This window comes from Podarcis erhardii (assembly GCF_964252035.2).
Source record: "Podarcis erhardii genome assembly, chromosome: 14".
Classification (NCBI taxonomy): Eukaryota; Metazoa; Chordata; class Lepidosauria; order Squamata; family Lacertidae; genus Podarcis; species Podarcis erhardii.
Window position 1 is genome coordinate 51,042,818 of NC_138503.1, and position 15,961 is coordinate 51,058,778.

General features: G+C 43.2%; 1 protein-coding gene across 1 annotated transcript in view; it reads right to left on the minus strand.

Moving 5' to 3' along the window:
* Positions 1–15,961, minus strand: part of MAD1L1 (mitotic arrest deficient 1 like 1) — a 458,859-nt gene that overhangs the window by 121,395 nt on the left and 321,503 nt on the right. The window contains exon 17 of the mRNA XM_081839735.1: positions 12,835–13,025. Coding sequence (XP_081695861.1) covers positions 12,835–13,025 — 191 coding nt within the window. The remainder of the gene's footprint in view (positions 1–12,834; positions 13,026–15,961) is intronic.

Sequence of the window (15,961 nt, forward strand, 5' to 3'; positions counted from 1 at the left end):
CTGACTTGCTCTGTTTTGTCCCTTTGCAGGTAAAGATTACCTTCTGATTTCAAACTTAAGAGAAAATTTGCAGCAGGTATGGGAAGCCACCAGCAATGTTGTTGGATTGAAGCTCCCACCAGACCCACTGAAGGCCCACAGATTTCCCACCTGTTTTACAGTGAGATGAAATGGACTACCTGCTCACAGAAAGATGCTGCTATATATTTATTTAAGCAACAGACTCATATTCTGCATTTCTGTCCTTAAAATAATGAATTGTTTTTCTTTTAAAGTGCTATTTCAACTATCCACTCTATTTTATCAGCTGCCAGACCATCGTAGGAAGAAGGGGAAAAAATACATTTATGCACAAAGGAGAGTTTATGGTGGTTAAGGGTTCTCCATTATTTCAAATTGTAACCCTTATACAACCTATCTGATATGTGTGCATTTAAAAAACTGGTAAGTATTTTGTTTGAAACACTAGCTAAGCAAAAAGCCCCAGAGAACTGAATTATCCCCCACCAAATAAAACAAAAAACACCAGTTCTATAGCAATCACAATGACACTCATGTCAATTTTCCTTGCACCCCAAAGTAACTTATGGCAACGTTTTGATAGTTTCAAAATAACTGGAGTTGCAAGCAGGTCTTATGCCTATTTTTTAAAGTTAACACTGAACAGATATCTTGTTCAGTTCTTATTCCTCTGGGGCTCTGTGATAAAAGGATTATCTTTCTGTTGGGTTTTCTTTTAGATTAAGCTATTCTTTAGGAGATCAGACTAATTTAAAAAGGGGGAAAAATCCACTTAAGATTCCACCAGGAGGTAAGGAAATTGTTTAGCAAAAGAAAAAGAAACAAACATAAGACATGCATCAGGACAGAAACTGCAGCGGGAGATCAAGCAGACAATGGCTTGGAGGAGATGAAGACCTGGGTAGCAACTGAACAAAGCAGGCAGTGAGGGGGCCACTCTGACCTCCTCTCCACAGCAGGATGTTTGGCAGACAGGATCCTGCTTGGGAGCAACTGATTAAGGCACCCTCTCACTCCCCACCCCACCCCATCTGACCTTTCCCGCAAAATCTGATGCAGCTCATTTGGCAGAAAGGCATTTCGCTCGCACACAAATGGCATGTGCCTCCTGGAGCTGAGCAGAAACTAAATCTTTGGAAACAGTACAAGAAAATTGAAAACGAAATATAAATATAAAATAATGTGTAATTAACAAGAATGAGGACTTAATAGAAGCCTGCAATCGCTAATCAATCTCTCCACGCCTGGCCAGTTCCACCGATGAGCTCCATTGTTATTTTTGATTGTGTGTGCAAGGGTGCGGGACGGCTGCTGAGAGAACAGCGCTCTATCAAAAATGCGACTTGAGACTCGCTGAGCAGCAGGGGGTGGGAAGAGGCAAAACATGAAGACATGAGCACAGTCAGAGAAAACCAGCTGGGGACATGCAGTTTGAAGGGTGCTCTCTCTCTCTCTCTCTCTCTCTCTCTCTCTCTCTCTCTGTCTCAGCTGTAAAGAAATAACTAGTTGTGCGAGCACCAGACCTCGAGCTTTAATGCAGCCACTCCTAAACTCTGCCCCTGCCACCTGGCCAAATACAGAGGCAGGGAGGGGAAGAGAAAAGGACGAAGGCTGCAAGATGCTCTGCACCATGGCCCTAATCTTGCAAATAATAGCTCCAAAACTATGCACTTGAACTTTCAGGGGGCAAAATCATTTCTCACACCGATACCCCACTCTTCCTTCAATGACCATATAGTGCCTTCTTCTGATTTCAGCTGCATGCCGGATTTTTTTCAAGCGTTATCTAAAAATGTAAAACAACTAAGGTGTCTGCAAACAGGAATATGCTGGTATAGTCATCAAGGAGATAGGAATGAGTGTGGCTGCTTCTTAGTGTTGAACTGGAATGTCCTATAACTACACCACCCTGCCTAGCAATGGGGGGACTGGTCACCCCTCATCACTCACGTTCTCTGTTGCTAAGCTCCATTTCTTCAGTGCTTCCTGGTTCCTTCCTACCTAGAGTTATGTTTAATACAACATACATGAATGGGAACATGTCTATCTCAGGCAGAGGGCCTTATTGGTAGTGGCGCCCACCCTGTTCAACGCCCTCCCAATAGATGTCAAGAAAATAAACAACTATATGACTTTTAGAAGACATCTGACGGCAGCCCTGTTTAGGGAAGTTTTTAATGTTTGATGTTTTATTGTTTTTAATACCCTGTTGGAAGCCGCCCAGAGTGATTGGGGAGGCCCGGCCAGATGGGCGGGGTAAAAGTAATAAATTATTATTATTAAATTATTATTCTGAGGCAAGTTGCAAACAAACCGCCTTGCCAAAATCTTACAGTGGTGCAATTCAGACAATCCACACACACACACACCCCTTTAGTGCTAAGCACAGTTTGCAATGATGCCTAAATCAGCAAACTATGGTAAATGTAGTTAGTACCTGCCCTCCTTGATTGTAGCTTACCGGGAAACACCTATTAGTCGTAATTTGCAGATTAGGATATCATGGCAAACTATGGTCAGCACTAAATAGGAAGAAAAGAAAGGGAAGCCAACTGTGGAAAGGAAACAAGAAAGGAGTGCAAGTGCCTACATTTTTTTGGGGGGGGGATCCTCCAAAACACTGACTGAACTAAACCAATGTCTACTGAGTTCTCAAATCACTGTAGACTACAAGAACTATTAGTCAAAGATTTTACTCTTCAATCCAATGTGAGGTTTCCTACCAAATTTCTATGATTAGGAGAACAACTGTGAGCTGTCATAGGGAAATGGCTGGCCAGAGTCTTAGACTTGACAAAGGAATGTGACTAGCCTCTGATGGTCAGATGAAGTGTTCCTACAGGAGCCAATGGTTGGGTGATTTCTCTAGAAAGCCAGGTCTCATACTTAAACTTTCTGAATAGGCAAAAACAGACCTTTCCCATCCCCTAGATGTCAGTGATAGGGAGCAAAACGGCAGACCACTGTTTTGGAGTGAGACAAAGAGCTAGGTTTTGGGGTTCTGTAAGCTAGCAACATTTTGGGGTGCTGACTACTTCTGGAGATCTGATGTGGAGCAGTAGTTTTGGCTGCCTGTGGAAGTATTTAAGCTTTGCCTCCACCTGAACTCAAATATTACAACAGGCCACAAGGCTCCAAAGACCTCCTCCCAAGGAAACCAAAGGAAAACCAAAACAGGAGAAATGCTGCACGCCTGGAACTTCTCACTGCTTGGAGAAGTACGGAGAGCATAAAAATATGTAAAGTTTAGGTCAGACTGCTTAGACAGGCAAGCAGGTCCTTGCTGCAATCTATTTTCCCAGCCTTCTGAGACTTGCATTATGAAGGAATCCTACTGACTCCATTACTAAGTCTAGATCAACTTTTGCACCTAAAGAAAATATTAAAAACTTTATAAAACTAAAACACATTCTCAGCACTTTACTTCTGGTCTCCCACTTTAACCTCCTAATTTTATTTTCCATTATATTTTCTAATAAGGGAATAAATAACTTTGTCAAAAGGAACATCTGAAAAATGAGACCTTGGGTAAATTTATCCAGGAGGCATTCCATTCAGGTTCCTCTAGGTAACACAGGGCTTAAAGATGGACACATATATGCACATGCGCTCTCGCTCTCTCACGCACACACACACACTTGATAGCTGCAACTACATATATATATATTGTCTGCCAATCACAGAGGCCAACATTTCATAAGTCTTTTCCTTCTATGCCTGCAGAGGGATCCAAGGCCTACATACATACTGCCCTATGCAGTTCATTACTTGAGGTCCCAGCCAAGTCCTCAAGCCAAATCCAAGTCCACAACAAGTGGTTTTATTAGCTCCTTTTAAAGGCCTCTGAGAGTGCACTGCTGCATCTGACTTTTGCTTCCTGCTACACATGCTGAAGCAGACTAAAATGAACACACCCATTTCTCTGGCCAGAAATCAATATATTTAAGAATAAAGGCAGTGTGACCAGAGACACCTCAAAACATTTATCATCAGATACTGTATTGCCCAGCTGTGGTTCTCAGTGTTTAATACAAGCCACTTTGTTTTAACTACTCAGTGCCCATAATCCAAACCTCTGGCTCTCCAGAGCTTGACAGCTACTAATTCCAGTTTTATGCATACATTCAAGCTTTAATTGAATCGTCACAGGCTGTACCTTTTGCATTTAATTGCTATTCAATCCTTGTGTATATATATTTTCCTTTATATCCATGTTTGTATATTCCTGCCATTTGAGGATAACACATCTGATTAAGTAGACTCTAGTCCATGAAAACGGATTCCAAGACAAATTGTTGACCTTTAATATGCCATAAAGGTCTTTGTTGTTGTTGTTGTTTATATGCTATTAGGAATGTGAAGACAGACTCCATTGTTGTGAATTTCACAGTGGTGGAAATGGTGAAAATGAAGGCGTCATCTGTTTCCACTGCAAATGGCTGTTCCTTAATTTCAGCCTTTCCATACTGAGCAAAGGTAAACCAAAGTGGCAAATCGGGGAAAGAAGTGGATATGACAGGGCCTATGATGATTTTAAGAATGCCCTCCTATGAGGCAATGCCAGGTTTATGGAGAGTACTGTGAAGTAGCAGCTTTGAATGGTTTGAGGAATAACCTTGGGATGAGAGGAGGGGGTATTGGGGACAGTTCACATTTACATGCAAACACACCTAATTAAAAACAGTAGTACAAGAATTTCAATGCAGTTCTTCAACTAAGCAATGCATACAAACATACAAACATCAGGGGAAAAGTGTACATCAACAGGTGCGCATAAGGAGAAATGAACAAGGCAATGCTAACCAATTTCAATGGGAGCTTTTTGCTTTGTTCTAAATCGAAAACCTATGTGGAAGCCTGAATTTAAAATTGGGATAATGAGCAACTCAAACTGATGGATTTGTCCATCCCTACCTCAGCCTGTTTGGGTACCCCAACCAGCATGGGCTGATGGGAGTTGTTACAGAAAAAACAGCTGGAGGACACCAGGCTGATACATAACCTAATTTTAGACACTGCAGTATTATGCTTGGGGTTCCAACCAGCTCTTGGACTCAAGGAATGAGGAATTCCACACTCCCTTAAAAGTACAAATGGGTTTAGGATCAGAAAAAGTGATCAGGAAATATGGGCAAAAATGACAAGGAAGCTGAACTTATATGCACCATCAGGGATGCCATGTAAAGTACGTAAGAAAGAGAAAAATGAGCCTCGCTATCTATTGCTACCAACCGTGGCTGTGCCATCACAAGCTTTCCCTTCAGGCTCACACAATAAATATGCAAGTTAATGCATATTATTAATATCTGCCAATGCCTCAAAGAAGTTTCCGTGCTCTGTTAATTTTGCAGTTTTTAAATACTACTGGTTCACACTAAGAACTCCAACCCCCATAAGAAGTCAGGCTCAGTGATCCAGATTAAAATTGTATTTCAATTTGGCCTCTGTTTGGATCGTAAGACTTCATGCCCTTCAGTAGCTCCTTAAAACAAATGCAAATCAAATGTCCGGGTCTGCTCTCATTGTTAATTTAGCAGGCTCCGGGGACAAAGCTGTTGGTTTTATCACACCAGGAACTATTCAGGCTGGACACTAATAAAGATTTTATTTTACAGATGCAGCAGCAGACACACTGCAAGTAATGTGGTTTCCTCCCACACAACCACCCTTCCTATTCTAAAAATATCAGTCTTAGAGGCTTGTTGCTCAATGAATCACAGATCAAAATCACTAACTGCATTAGCTCCAATACTTTTTAGTATGGAACAATGAGCATTCAAAGTACCTACAAGTTTGAAAAAAAGTTACCTGCACATTTTGTGCCATAACTTTCTTTCTAGGAGGGATAGAGATTTGATTTTTTGATGAATGCCCAAAGTCCAGGGCACTTCCCAGAGGCAGCACCGTGGGTCATGGATTGGCAACCCCTGTTATACAGCTTCGTAACTTTTTATCAGTTTGAGCATCCTGCCTCTTCTCCCTGAGTGTTGCCTTGGATCTTGACCTCTGCTCCCCCCCCCCATATGTTTGCTGCTCTGGAACTTAACCCTGTTCTCTTTTGGACATGTGTTTCTGGCTGAAACCTGACAGACTGGCTTTTACTGGAGATCTTTTCTGTTGCTTGAAAAGAACAGGTTATTCCTGTTTGCTAGGTCTAGAAGCCAGTATGTATCCATGCAGTTAGGGGTACCAGTTATTGCATTTTGACATTCTGAGCAGCCAGCACCCAGAAACTTCCTCCGATATATGCAGGGTGGGGAATATTTCCAATACTAAATGAGCAATAAGAAAATGAAAGCTGTTGTAAGCCACTTTTGAATAAAATATAAGCACAATTTGTAAAATTGTGAACGTTTCTCTTTGCGAGGTTGAGTCAGTAAATAAATTAGTCCTTGTTAAAAACACACATGGAAGGCTTGTCAGATTTCTGCAGAGGAACAATCTCTATGATTCATGTTTCAATTTCACTGGTTCATCCATTCAGGTCCACCAAATTGTGCAGGCCAGAGTCTGAAATCTGGAAAGGAGCTGTTCAGCAGGAGCGTGGATCACACAGGAACCACATTCAGAAAAAAAGCATAGACTTTCCCAAACAGGCAATGCTAGAAGGGGGAGCCTTTGATCATGTTTCTTGTCATCTTTGTTCCTGCAGATGACACTGTGAAGTCCTGGACAGAGAGGACTCATGGTCTTAAAGGCTAGAAGGAGGTTGCAAGATGATGAAGACGATGACGGTGACTCTGGGAGTCTTTCTCATGGACCCAATATCCAGCAAAACCTATAGGCATTTTGGGTCCTCTTCCTTTGATTTATTTATAAAATGTATATATTTCCATTTGTCAAAAAGCCAAAAAGCATGCTCTTTCTGTTTTAGATGGTGCATGACTATGTTACGGCAGCTGCCATCTCAGAAAAAAGAGAGACATGCCTGGTGGATGTAGCCTACCTTGATTTCAGCAAGGCATTTGACAAGGTGCCCCATGATATTCTTGTAAAGAAGCTGGTAAAATGCGGTCTTGACTATGCTACCACTCAGTGGATTTGTAACTGGCTGACTGACCAAACCCAAAGGGTGCTCATCAATGGTTCCTCTTCATCCTGGAGAAGAGTGACTAGTGGGGTGCCACAGGGTTCTGTCTTGGGCCCGGTCTTATTCAACATCTTTATCAATGACTTGGATGATGGACTCAAGGGCATCCTGATCAAATTTGCAGATGACACCAAACTGGGAGGGGTGGCTAACACCCCAGAGGACAGGATCACACTTCAAAATGACCTTGACAGATTAGAGAACTGGGCCAAAACAAACAAGATGAATTTTTAACAGGGAGAAATGTAAAGTATTGCACTTGGGCAAAAAAAATGAGAGGCACAAATACAAGATGGGTGACACCTGGCTTGAGAGCAGTACATGTGAAAAGGATCTAGGAGTCTTGGTTGACCACAAACTTGACATGAGCCAACAGTGTGACGCGGCAGCTAAAAAAGCCAATGCAATTCTGGCCTGCATCAATAGGAGTATAGTATCTAGATCAAGGGAAGTAATAGTGCCACTGTATTCTGCTCTGGTCAGACCTCACCTGGAGTACTGTGTCCAGTTCTGGGCACCACAGTTCAAGAAGGACACTGACAAACTGGAACGTGTCCAGAGGAGGGCAACCAAAATGGTCAAAGGCCTGGAAACGATGCCTTATGAGGAATGGCTAAGGGAGCTGGGCATGTTTAGCCTGGAGAAGAGGAGGTTAAGGGGTGATATGATAGCCATGTTCAAATATATAAAAGGATGTCACATAGAGGAGGGAGAAAGGTTGTTTTCTGCTGCTCCAGAGAAGCGGACACGGAGCAATGGATCCAAACTACAAGAAAGAAGATTCCACCTAAACATTAGGAAGAACTTTCTGACAGTAAGAGCTGTTCGACAGTGGAATTTGCTGCCAAGGAGTGTGGTGGAGTCTCCTTCTTTGGAGGTCTTTAAGCAGAGGCTTGACAACCATATGTCAGGAGTGCTCTGATGGTGTTTCCTGCTTGGCAGGGGGTTGGACTCGATGGCCCTTGTGGTCTCTTCCAGCTCTATGATTCTATGGTGTGTGAATGTCTCTTATAGACTGGTATAATAATAAACTGCCACCTGTAGTTTACATAGGCAATTAAAAAATGTGTTGCACAATTAACCGGAGATAAATTGAAAATGAATTTTAACTGATTAACCTGATTCCCTAACTGAAGGCTACATCTAGTAGCAAGATTGGGAATTGGATTTGGGGCTCAGGGCTGTAAACTCTTTCCACAAAACCCATTGGGATGGCAAAGGGAGCAGGGAGGGGATGCATGAGCTTGATACCGGCTTCTTGTTCTGTCACTTCATCCTACTGATTGCTTCAACTAGGCTATAGAGGTGACGGGCATTGGGGGCAGTAAAATTCTTAAGAGCCCTCCTCTTATTTAGCAAGTGGTTCTAAGAACTGGAAAGTCCTCAGTCAAATTATAAGGAAATGAACAGCTTCAGCTACTGGGGGCAGAGGGAGAAAGGAAAACTAAATAAGCACAGTCTCTGTATACATCATTGAGCTGCTTGCACATTACAGTCAGTTACATAAATGCAAGAATATGTACAACCAACTAAGACCTTTAATGAAGCAGCAACGGTAATAGACTATAGCTGCCAAAAGACCGATAATTGTAATATATTGCTTTCCACAAAATCTTCTGCATCTAAAATCCTGGTGGAGTGTTTAGATGAGAACTTCTACTGCATTTAATTTTTTAAAAAAGTAGACAGAGAGCCATAAAACAGAGACGTTCCTACCCTGTATATGCACCAGCAGGGGTTCTAAAAAGCCATCTGAACCTTTCAGTATGCAGAGCACATCTGTTCAAAAGCACAACAGTGCAAGTAGATAAATAGGTACCGCTCCGGTGGGAAGGTAAACGGCGTTTCTGTGTGCTCTGGTTTCCGTCACCAGTAGCAGTTTAGTCCTGCTGGCCACATGACCTGGAAATCTGTCTGTATAAGAAGCCTACCTTCCCTTGACTGCAGGGTGCAGTAAAGCAGAACTAGCCCTGTAAAGTACCCGACAGAGGAAGAAAAGCCTGCTAACGAATGGGTTGGGAGTTATCTGGACCCATTCCGATCTGGATTCAGGCCTGGCCATGGGACTGCGTTGGCCTTGGTCATCCTAATGGGTGACTTGTACAGACAGCAGGAAACGGGGAATGCAACCTTGTTCCTGCTTCTTGCTCTCTCTGTGCCTTTTTGCTCTCATTGGCAATGGCACCCTTCCGAGTCAGCTCTGTGGAATGGGACTCTGTGGAATAGGCTCTCTGTGTTTCCTTCTGGTTCAAAAATCCAGAAAGGCTGGAATCTGTTACTTCTGAGTAAGAAGGGAAGCAGGAAATCATGCTCTGAGTCCAGAACAAGCTAAAAAATCAGTGGCGCTGGAAAAGGCAATATTTTGAAGTGGGGAAATATGAGGGAGGAGGTATTTTATTTCAAATCCTGGGCAGCATCTCAAAACCGGAGCCTGTGTGTGCGAGCAAGTCTAAGGGCATGTGTGAGCGTGTGTGAGAGAGGAGACTGGATGTACTACAGCAGCAGTGTTTGGGTGACATGTAGCCCAACTTCTTTACTGAGTGAAGAAAACAAAACAAGTCTCCAGCAACAGCGGATGTACAGAAAAGGATCTTCAGTATTCCGGTGTCACCTCAAAACAAAAACAGCCCTCACTCTCTCGGCTTCATTTACTCCAAGGCTAAGGGTTTCGTCTACCTGTAATACAATCCATGACTGAAATAACACTGCTCAAATCAAAAGTGGTACCAAGCGTGCCTGAGAAACCACACACTTTAAAATAAAGGTGAACGAGATGTGGCTGCAAGGCTGCAGACACACTGTGGAAAGAGGCAGCACTCATTCTGTTTAAGAGGAACAGAACTGGCATAAATTGAGCTTCCCCTCTTGAGCACCTGTCCATCAGAAAAGCCATGAAAATTAAATGCCAGCAGCAGCATAAACTGAAACTCGCCCTAAAGTTTATGGGTGAGCCGTGGAAATTTGCAAGGTGCCAAAGGACTTGTTTGTTCTAATTGCACTGAACCTGCTCCATAAATTACACAAGTGAGATAAGCACAAACGTTTCTTGCTTTTCAGACGCTTCCAGTTAATGGCATGCACAGAAACACCCACCGCCTGTCACAGCCCAGCGGAGCACAGATGCCAGCAGTGCTGGGCGTCAGCAGAAGGAGCAAATGTTCAAATCCCTGCTCAGTCACAAATTGCCTTGGCTGCCTCTGGACAGGCTGCACTTTCTCTCTCTCCCCACTGCAGCTTCCCCCTCTGCAGCATGTTAATGGTTCTAGCAATGATCTGCCTCAAACCTTGTAAAGCAAAATGTGGTCAGAATGTGACCACACAGAACTCCCTTGGGAACTGCAAACTAAAAACATGATATACAGTATTTTGAAAACTAGTAATTTTGTCCGTTTCGATGTTCTGTTTGTTTGTTTTGTATTTATATTGTAAACAGCCCTGTGATTCTCAGATGACAGGCAGTATAGAAATTAATTAATCAATTAATTAATTAATTAATTAATTAAATAAGATAAATAAAATACTGCATGTTTAAATGAACGAACGAATGAATGAATGAATAGAACTTGTAGCTGGGATAATAATGCTGCACAGCCTTTTAAATATCTTTCTGGAGGGGGGGGTGTTATTCTTTTGTTGTTTCTGTTTTTACTATTTGTGCTTTTATCTCGTGTTTTTATCTTGTGAACCACCCTGATATCTTTTTAATGAAGAGTGGTGTATAAATCTAATCTTCTTCTTCTTCTTCTTCTTCTTATTATTATTATTAAAGCCCCTCTGCATTCTGAATGGGTAAGCAGGGGGATTTGGGGGTGAGGTACACTTCAAATCAAGGATTCCCAGATTATCATTCTGCAAAAATCCACACACCGAATTTTCTATACCTCTCTTGCATGAATGTTGCTTCTTGAACTTCAGGGCAGGGAGCAAATGTTGCAGTGCAGAGAGCTGATGCCAGTCAATGCCGAGGGGTCAATTGTGTGCCACTGGGGTAACTGGAGGACTGGCCTAGAACGTGCCCACCCTTGCTGTTCTGTTTCAACTTGGCATCAAATAGCTTAGTCACACCAGTCAACACCAAGATGGCTTGGTGCATTTTGCAATTCATTTTTAACATAATTGCTCCATGGCTTTAGACCAGAAGGCTAACAATTAAGAAGCCCACAAGCCCTCAGCACCATGATAAGAAGAACACAAAGGCTCCAAAATCCCTTTTACCGTATAGGAAATATTACAAAAAGTAGCATCAACCCAGGGTGCAGATATGGCTAAGAAAACTGATGCCACTAATGCCCTGGCTTAGATATCTGCTGTGGCAAAGCAGCTGTACTGCAGGCAAGAAAACAAGCTACTGGAGCAAAATGATGCCTTTAATATCAGTTTCCCAAGATGAAACCATATAACCAAACCGGCAGCTCATTTTCCCCTTTGCAAAGAATGCAAGTACTACTATTGCTTATTATCCGCAACAGCGATGTCCACAAAACACCATTGTTCTCTTACTTATTGCTTACAGAGAGCGAGAGAACAAATGAACACACGAAGGAGGTTTTCTGGAAGACAATAACAGTTACTCAAGAAACCAACACCCAAGTCTGCAGAAATATTTATAAATTTATAAAGTAAAGGAGCCATAAAATGAGACTTTAAGAAGAAGAGGCTGTGAATCAACACTGTAATGCCATAACAAATAATCTCTGGGGGAAGTGAAGAGAAAGATTTGAGAGTAGCCTATTCCCTGACAATAACAAATGCCTCAACAAGACTTTGCCTATATGTATATTCCGATTTCCAGCTTGGCCAAAAACTCCTCCCAGCCAGCTAGCTCAGTAAATAACAGAAGTGACACCCCAAAGCATTAGAATCATGGCACTGTTTGCTAAAGGGAAATGATCAGAAATGATCCCCTTACTAACACTAGCAATTTGTTTGAATTTTGCAGCAGCAGCAGCAGCAGCAGCAGCAGCAGGAGGAGGAGGAGGAGGAGAAGAAGACTACGACGACAACAACAACAACAACAACAACAACAACAGGAATAAGTTGACATTATGCAAAACTCAGTTTCTCCATCCTGACTGGCAACTGTTCTCAGTCTTCAGTAGCAAAATGCTCCCAGCTTCTGGGGAGGAGCAAAAGGCAGCATGAAACACCCCCCAACACAACCTTAACAACTGGAGCACAAGTTACAGTTGCCATGGGGATTCCACCAAAAACATCCTCACCCCCGCACATGGATCAGGGCACACCACCTCACAGCACCAGGTCCCCTGGGATTGCTGGCAGACGCTTAACTCATTCAGATCCTGACCTTTTCCAAGACACAATAAAAAAGATGCAAAGATATAAGATTTGTAATTTACGGGAGAAGCCTCTCCGCCCCCAACATGATGGCTCCAGCCGGTATGGCTAGATAGACCTACGGTCTGACTCAGTAAAAGCAGCTTCCTATGCCCGAGAGAGACCCTTTTGAGCAGCCTACCAGGTCTACACCAGTGTCAGTTTGCTGTAGTCAGTTGCAAGCATTCCCCTGTGGAGACGGAAGTGCTCCAGCACCCACTTCCTGACAACAGAGTTGTCTGTGAAATTCATCTGTGAAATTCAACAAGAAAGTTGTCTTTGCTACTACCATCTCAGCAAATAAATTACCAAGTGGAGTAAGAGGGCCCTATAATGCTTATGTTTGCACACAGCATCCTCACATGCATTGGGATATAAATTAAACTTGCCTTAAAGATCAAGCAGTCTTCACCGCGCTCAGCATAAACCGAGGTGAGCCGGTACTGGTTCTCTGTAGTCATGTCAATCTGGTAGCCGGTCAGCTTGTAGCACACTTTGCGGAACTCCTGAATCTTTGCCCGGAAAACCTCTTTTAAGCGCTGGTTTTTCAGTTCGGCACTCTCCATTTGTTTCTTTAGTTCTGGAAAAGAGGAGACAGTTATGCTTGTAAGTTCTGTATCTTTCTTCCATGGGCGGGGGGGGGGGGTAGGTTTAAAGAAAGACAAGGTAGAAGAGGGGTAACCAAAGCAGTAAAAGAACAGAAAGCCCAACCTGAAAAGAGAGCTAGCTTCCATGCAGAGTTTCTGAAGACACCGGAGTCTTAGGCAGCAAATCCCAGCTGCTTTCTATCCTTACACCTTTAAAGCCCTATACGGCCTAGGACCCTCGTACCTACGGGACCGCCTCTCCTGGTATGCCCCACAGAGAAACCTACGGTCTGCAAATAATAACATCCTCAAGGTCCCAGGCCTCAGAGAGGTTAGGCTGGCCTCAACTAGAGCCAGGGCCTTCTCGGCTGCGGCTCCAATCTGGTGGAACGCTCTGTCACAAGAGACTAGGGCCCTGCGGGACCTGACATCCTTCCGCAGGGCCTGCAAGACAGAGTTGTTCCACCAGGCCTTTGGTCAGGGCGCAGCCTGACTCCCTCCTCTGGCAACCTGCTTAGAATCTTGCTTAATTAGTTGCCATTAATTTGATTTTAATTGATTTTTATAATGAAATATTTTTAGAATGTGTGAATATCTGATTGTTTGATTGTTGATTGTTGTTAGCCGCCCTGAGCCCGGCTTCGGCTGGGGAGGGCGGGATATAAATAAAATTTATTATTATTATTATTATTATTACACCACTAGGATAGCTCTCAGTTGGAGAGCAGTACTGGCCTGATCCGTGCTATGCTGCTTTGCCACCCACATGCGGCCAGAACTGACCCTGAAGCAGTTTGTCCAGCCAGACCCATGTGACTTGGGACCAACAGGGGCCTGGCAAACTGTAGAAAACTCCAGCTCCAAGCTATGTTTTTCAGCCTCAGCAACCCGTTTAATGGAACAAAAGCACTGATGATTTCACCCGTATCTGGTATCTGACCTCCGTCCCTGCCTCTGTCCCTTTGGTTCTCATCAGCCAAAGCCAGTGGCCAACACTCAACCTGTCTTCAGGCTGTGCCTCTGATCTGGGGTCCTTAGTTCTCATTTTCCTAATACAACGCCAGGCCACTGGGGATCATGCCTTCTGCTTTTAGCCCATGTGACCCTCGTCTGTTTTTCCAGAACAAGACCTCAGCTGCTGCATGACAGTTCTCAATCTAGGTCTGGCAGATAAAAACAGATGCATATGCTGAAATGTAGCTGGCAGGGAAATCCAGTAGAGAAGAAGGGGGAAACCAAACCCTCTGCCCTCACTGGCATGGAAAGCCATGCAAGCTAAACATTTATTTATTCATAGAAGCATAATCATCATCATCATCATCATCATCATCATCATCATCTCTACGCTGCCGAGGGTCACAGGGTGGTTTACAATATAAAAACAAAAATACATAACATACTGACGAACAAAAACAATTCCCCCCCAAGCTTAAAAGACAATAAATTGTTTAATTAGCTGAAGGCCTGGAGAAGAGGAATGGTTTTGCCTGGTGTCTAAAGATATGTAAGAAACGCTCCTGGGGAGAGCATTGCACAAGAGGGACCTCTCATGGAGGAAACACATGAAGAAGGGCCTCGGATGATGCTTACTGCGTATGGGTCGGTTCATATAGGGAGAGGAAGTCACTGAGATACTGTGGTCCTGGGCCATTTAGGTCTTTGTAAGTCAAAACCAGAAACTACCGGTAATTGGCAGCCTCAAGCCTGGTTATAAATGCTATGAACCTTAATGGTCATGCTATCTCATGTTTCTTTAAGTTGCTCATGAAACTGGCCACAGATAAAACCAGAGTGAGGATTTCAGGGTTGGCAACGTATCATGCAGAACAAGCCAATATGGGTCCAAATGTTAATTGGGAGGCAAGTGGTAATGACTTCCATCTGATATTTTCCAGCATGGATTTAACAACTTGCTGCCACCTTAATCCAGTGTGTATTGATCTGCATTGCTTTATTAGCCTGGGAAATCACAAAGTTAGCGAGTGCTGCAAGATGTGGAAGTAGTGCAGGAGATGGGGGAGAGGGAATTTGTGTGCGTTCCAAAGACAAATGAAATCCAGCCCTAGAGGACAGCAGCTCACGTTCCCTCTCCAGTGGCAGAATCCTGGTAAGGAAAACTCCACAGAACTGGCTGCCACTCAACCAGTAATTTATTGCTACCATGTTTGCTGCCCGTGTTGTGAATCCTTCAAGAGGATACACAACAATTACCATGAATCTTTCACCCAAGGTGCTTTCTGAGTAATTAAACCACAATTTATCCCCCCATTAATTACAGAGACGGTCTTAGTTAAATACATGTCAGAGATGCCGCCTACATCAGCTTGTTTTATCAACAGAACAGTCCAGGGTGAGCAAAGAGATACACATTTCCAGAGAAAACAAACAGAGACACTTATTCTTTGAAACCTCCTGCCTCTCCTCCTGCTTTCTCTCTTTGGCCACATGGTGATTTCAGCCAGATTGATGTATGCAAAGGCCACTCAAGTTAAACCTGAACATCTGTAGGCATCCAAGGGGTGATTTGGGCTTCCAAATTCTGTTTCACTATTGTATCACTACTAGGACTGCTCTTTATCATTAATTATACAGCAGCACCAATAAGCATGGCACTTTAAGTATTCAAGAGGACAGGACCCTGTCGCAAGGAGCTTACCATTTAAAATCTGATTGGAGAGCAGAGTAATCAGGGGAAACAAGCAAGGGAAGAAATATATATACATATATATATAATGTTTCAGTTACGTATATTTGGGTCTAGTTACAGTAAGTCTCCACAAAAGAAGAGCATCTGAGGAAGGGCTTGCAGGATATAAAAGAGATGGTATCACAGGTGTGGCAAGTTCAAAAAGTTTGAGAAGGGCAGTCTTATGGTCACCTAGTAAACACACATGAAACCCAACTGTGCTGCAGAAGCAATTACAGGCTG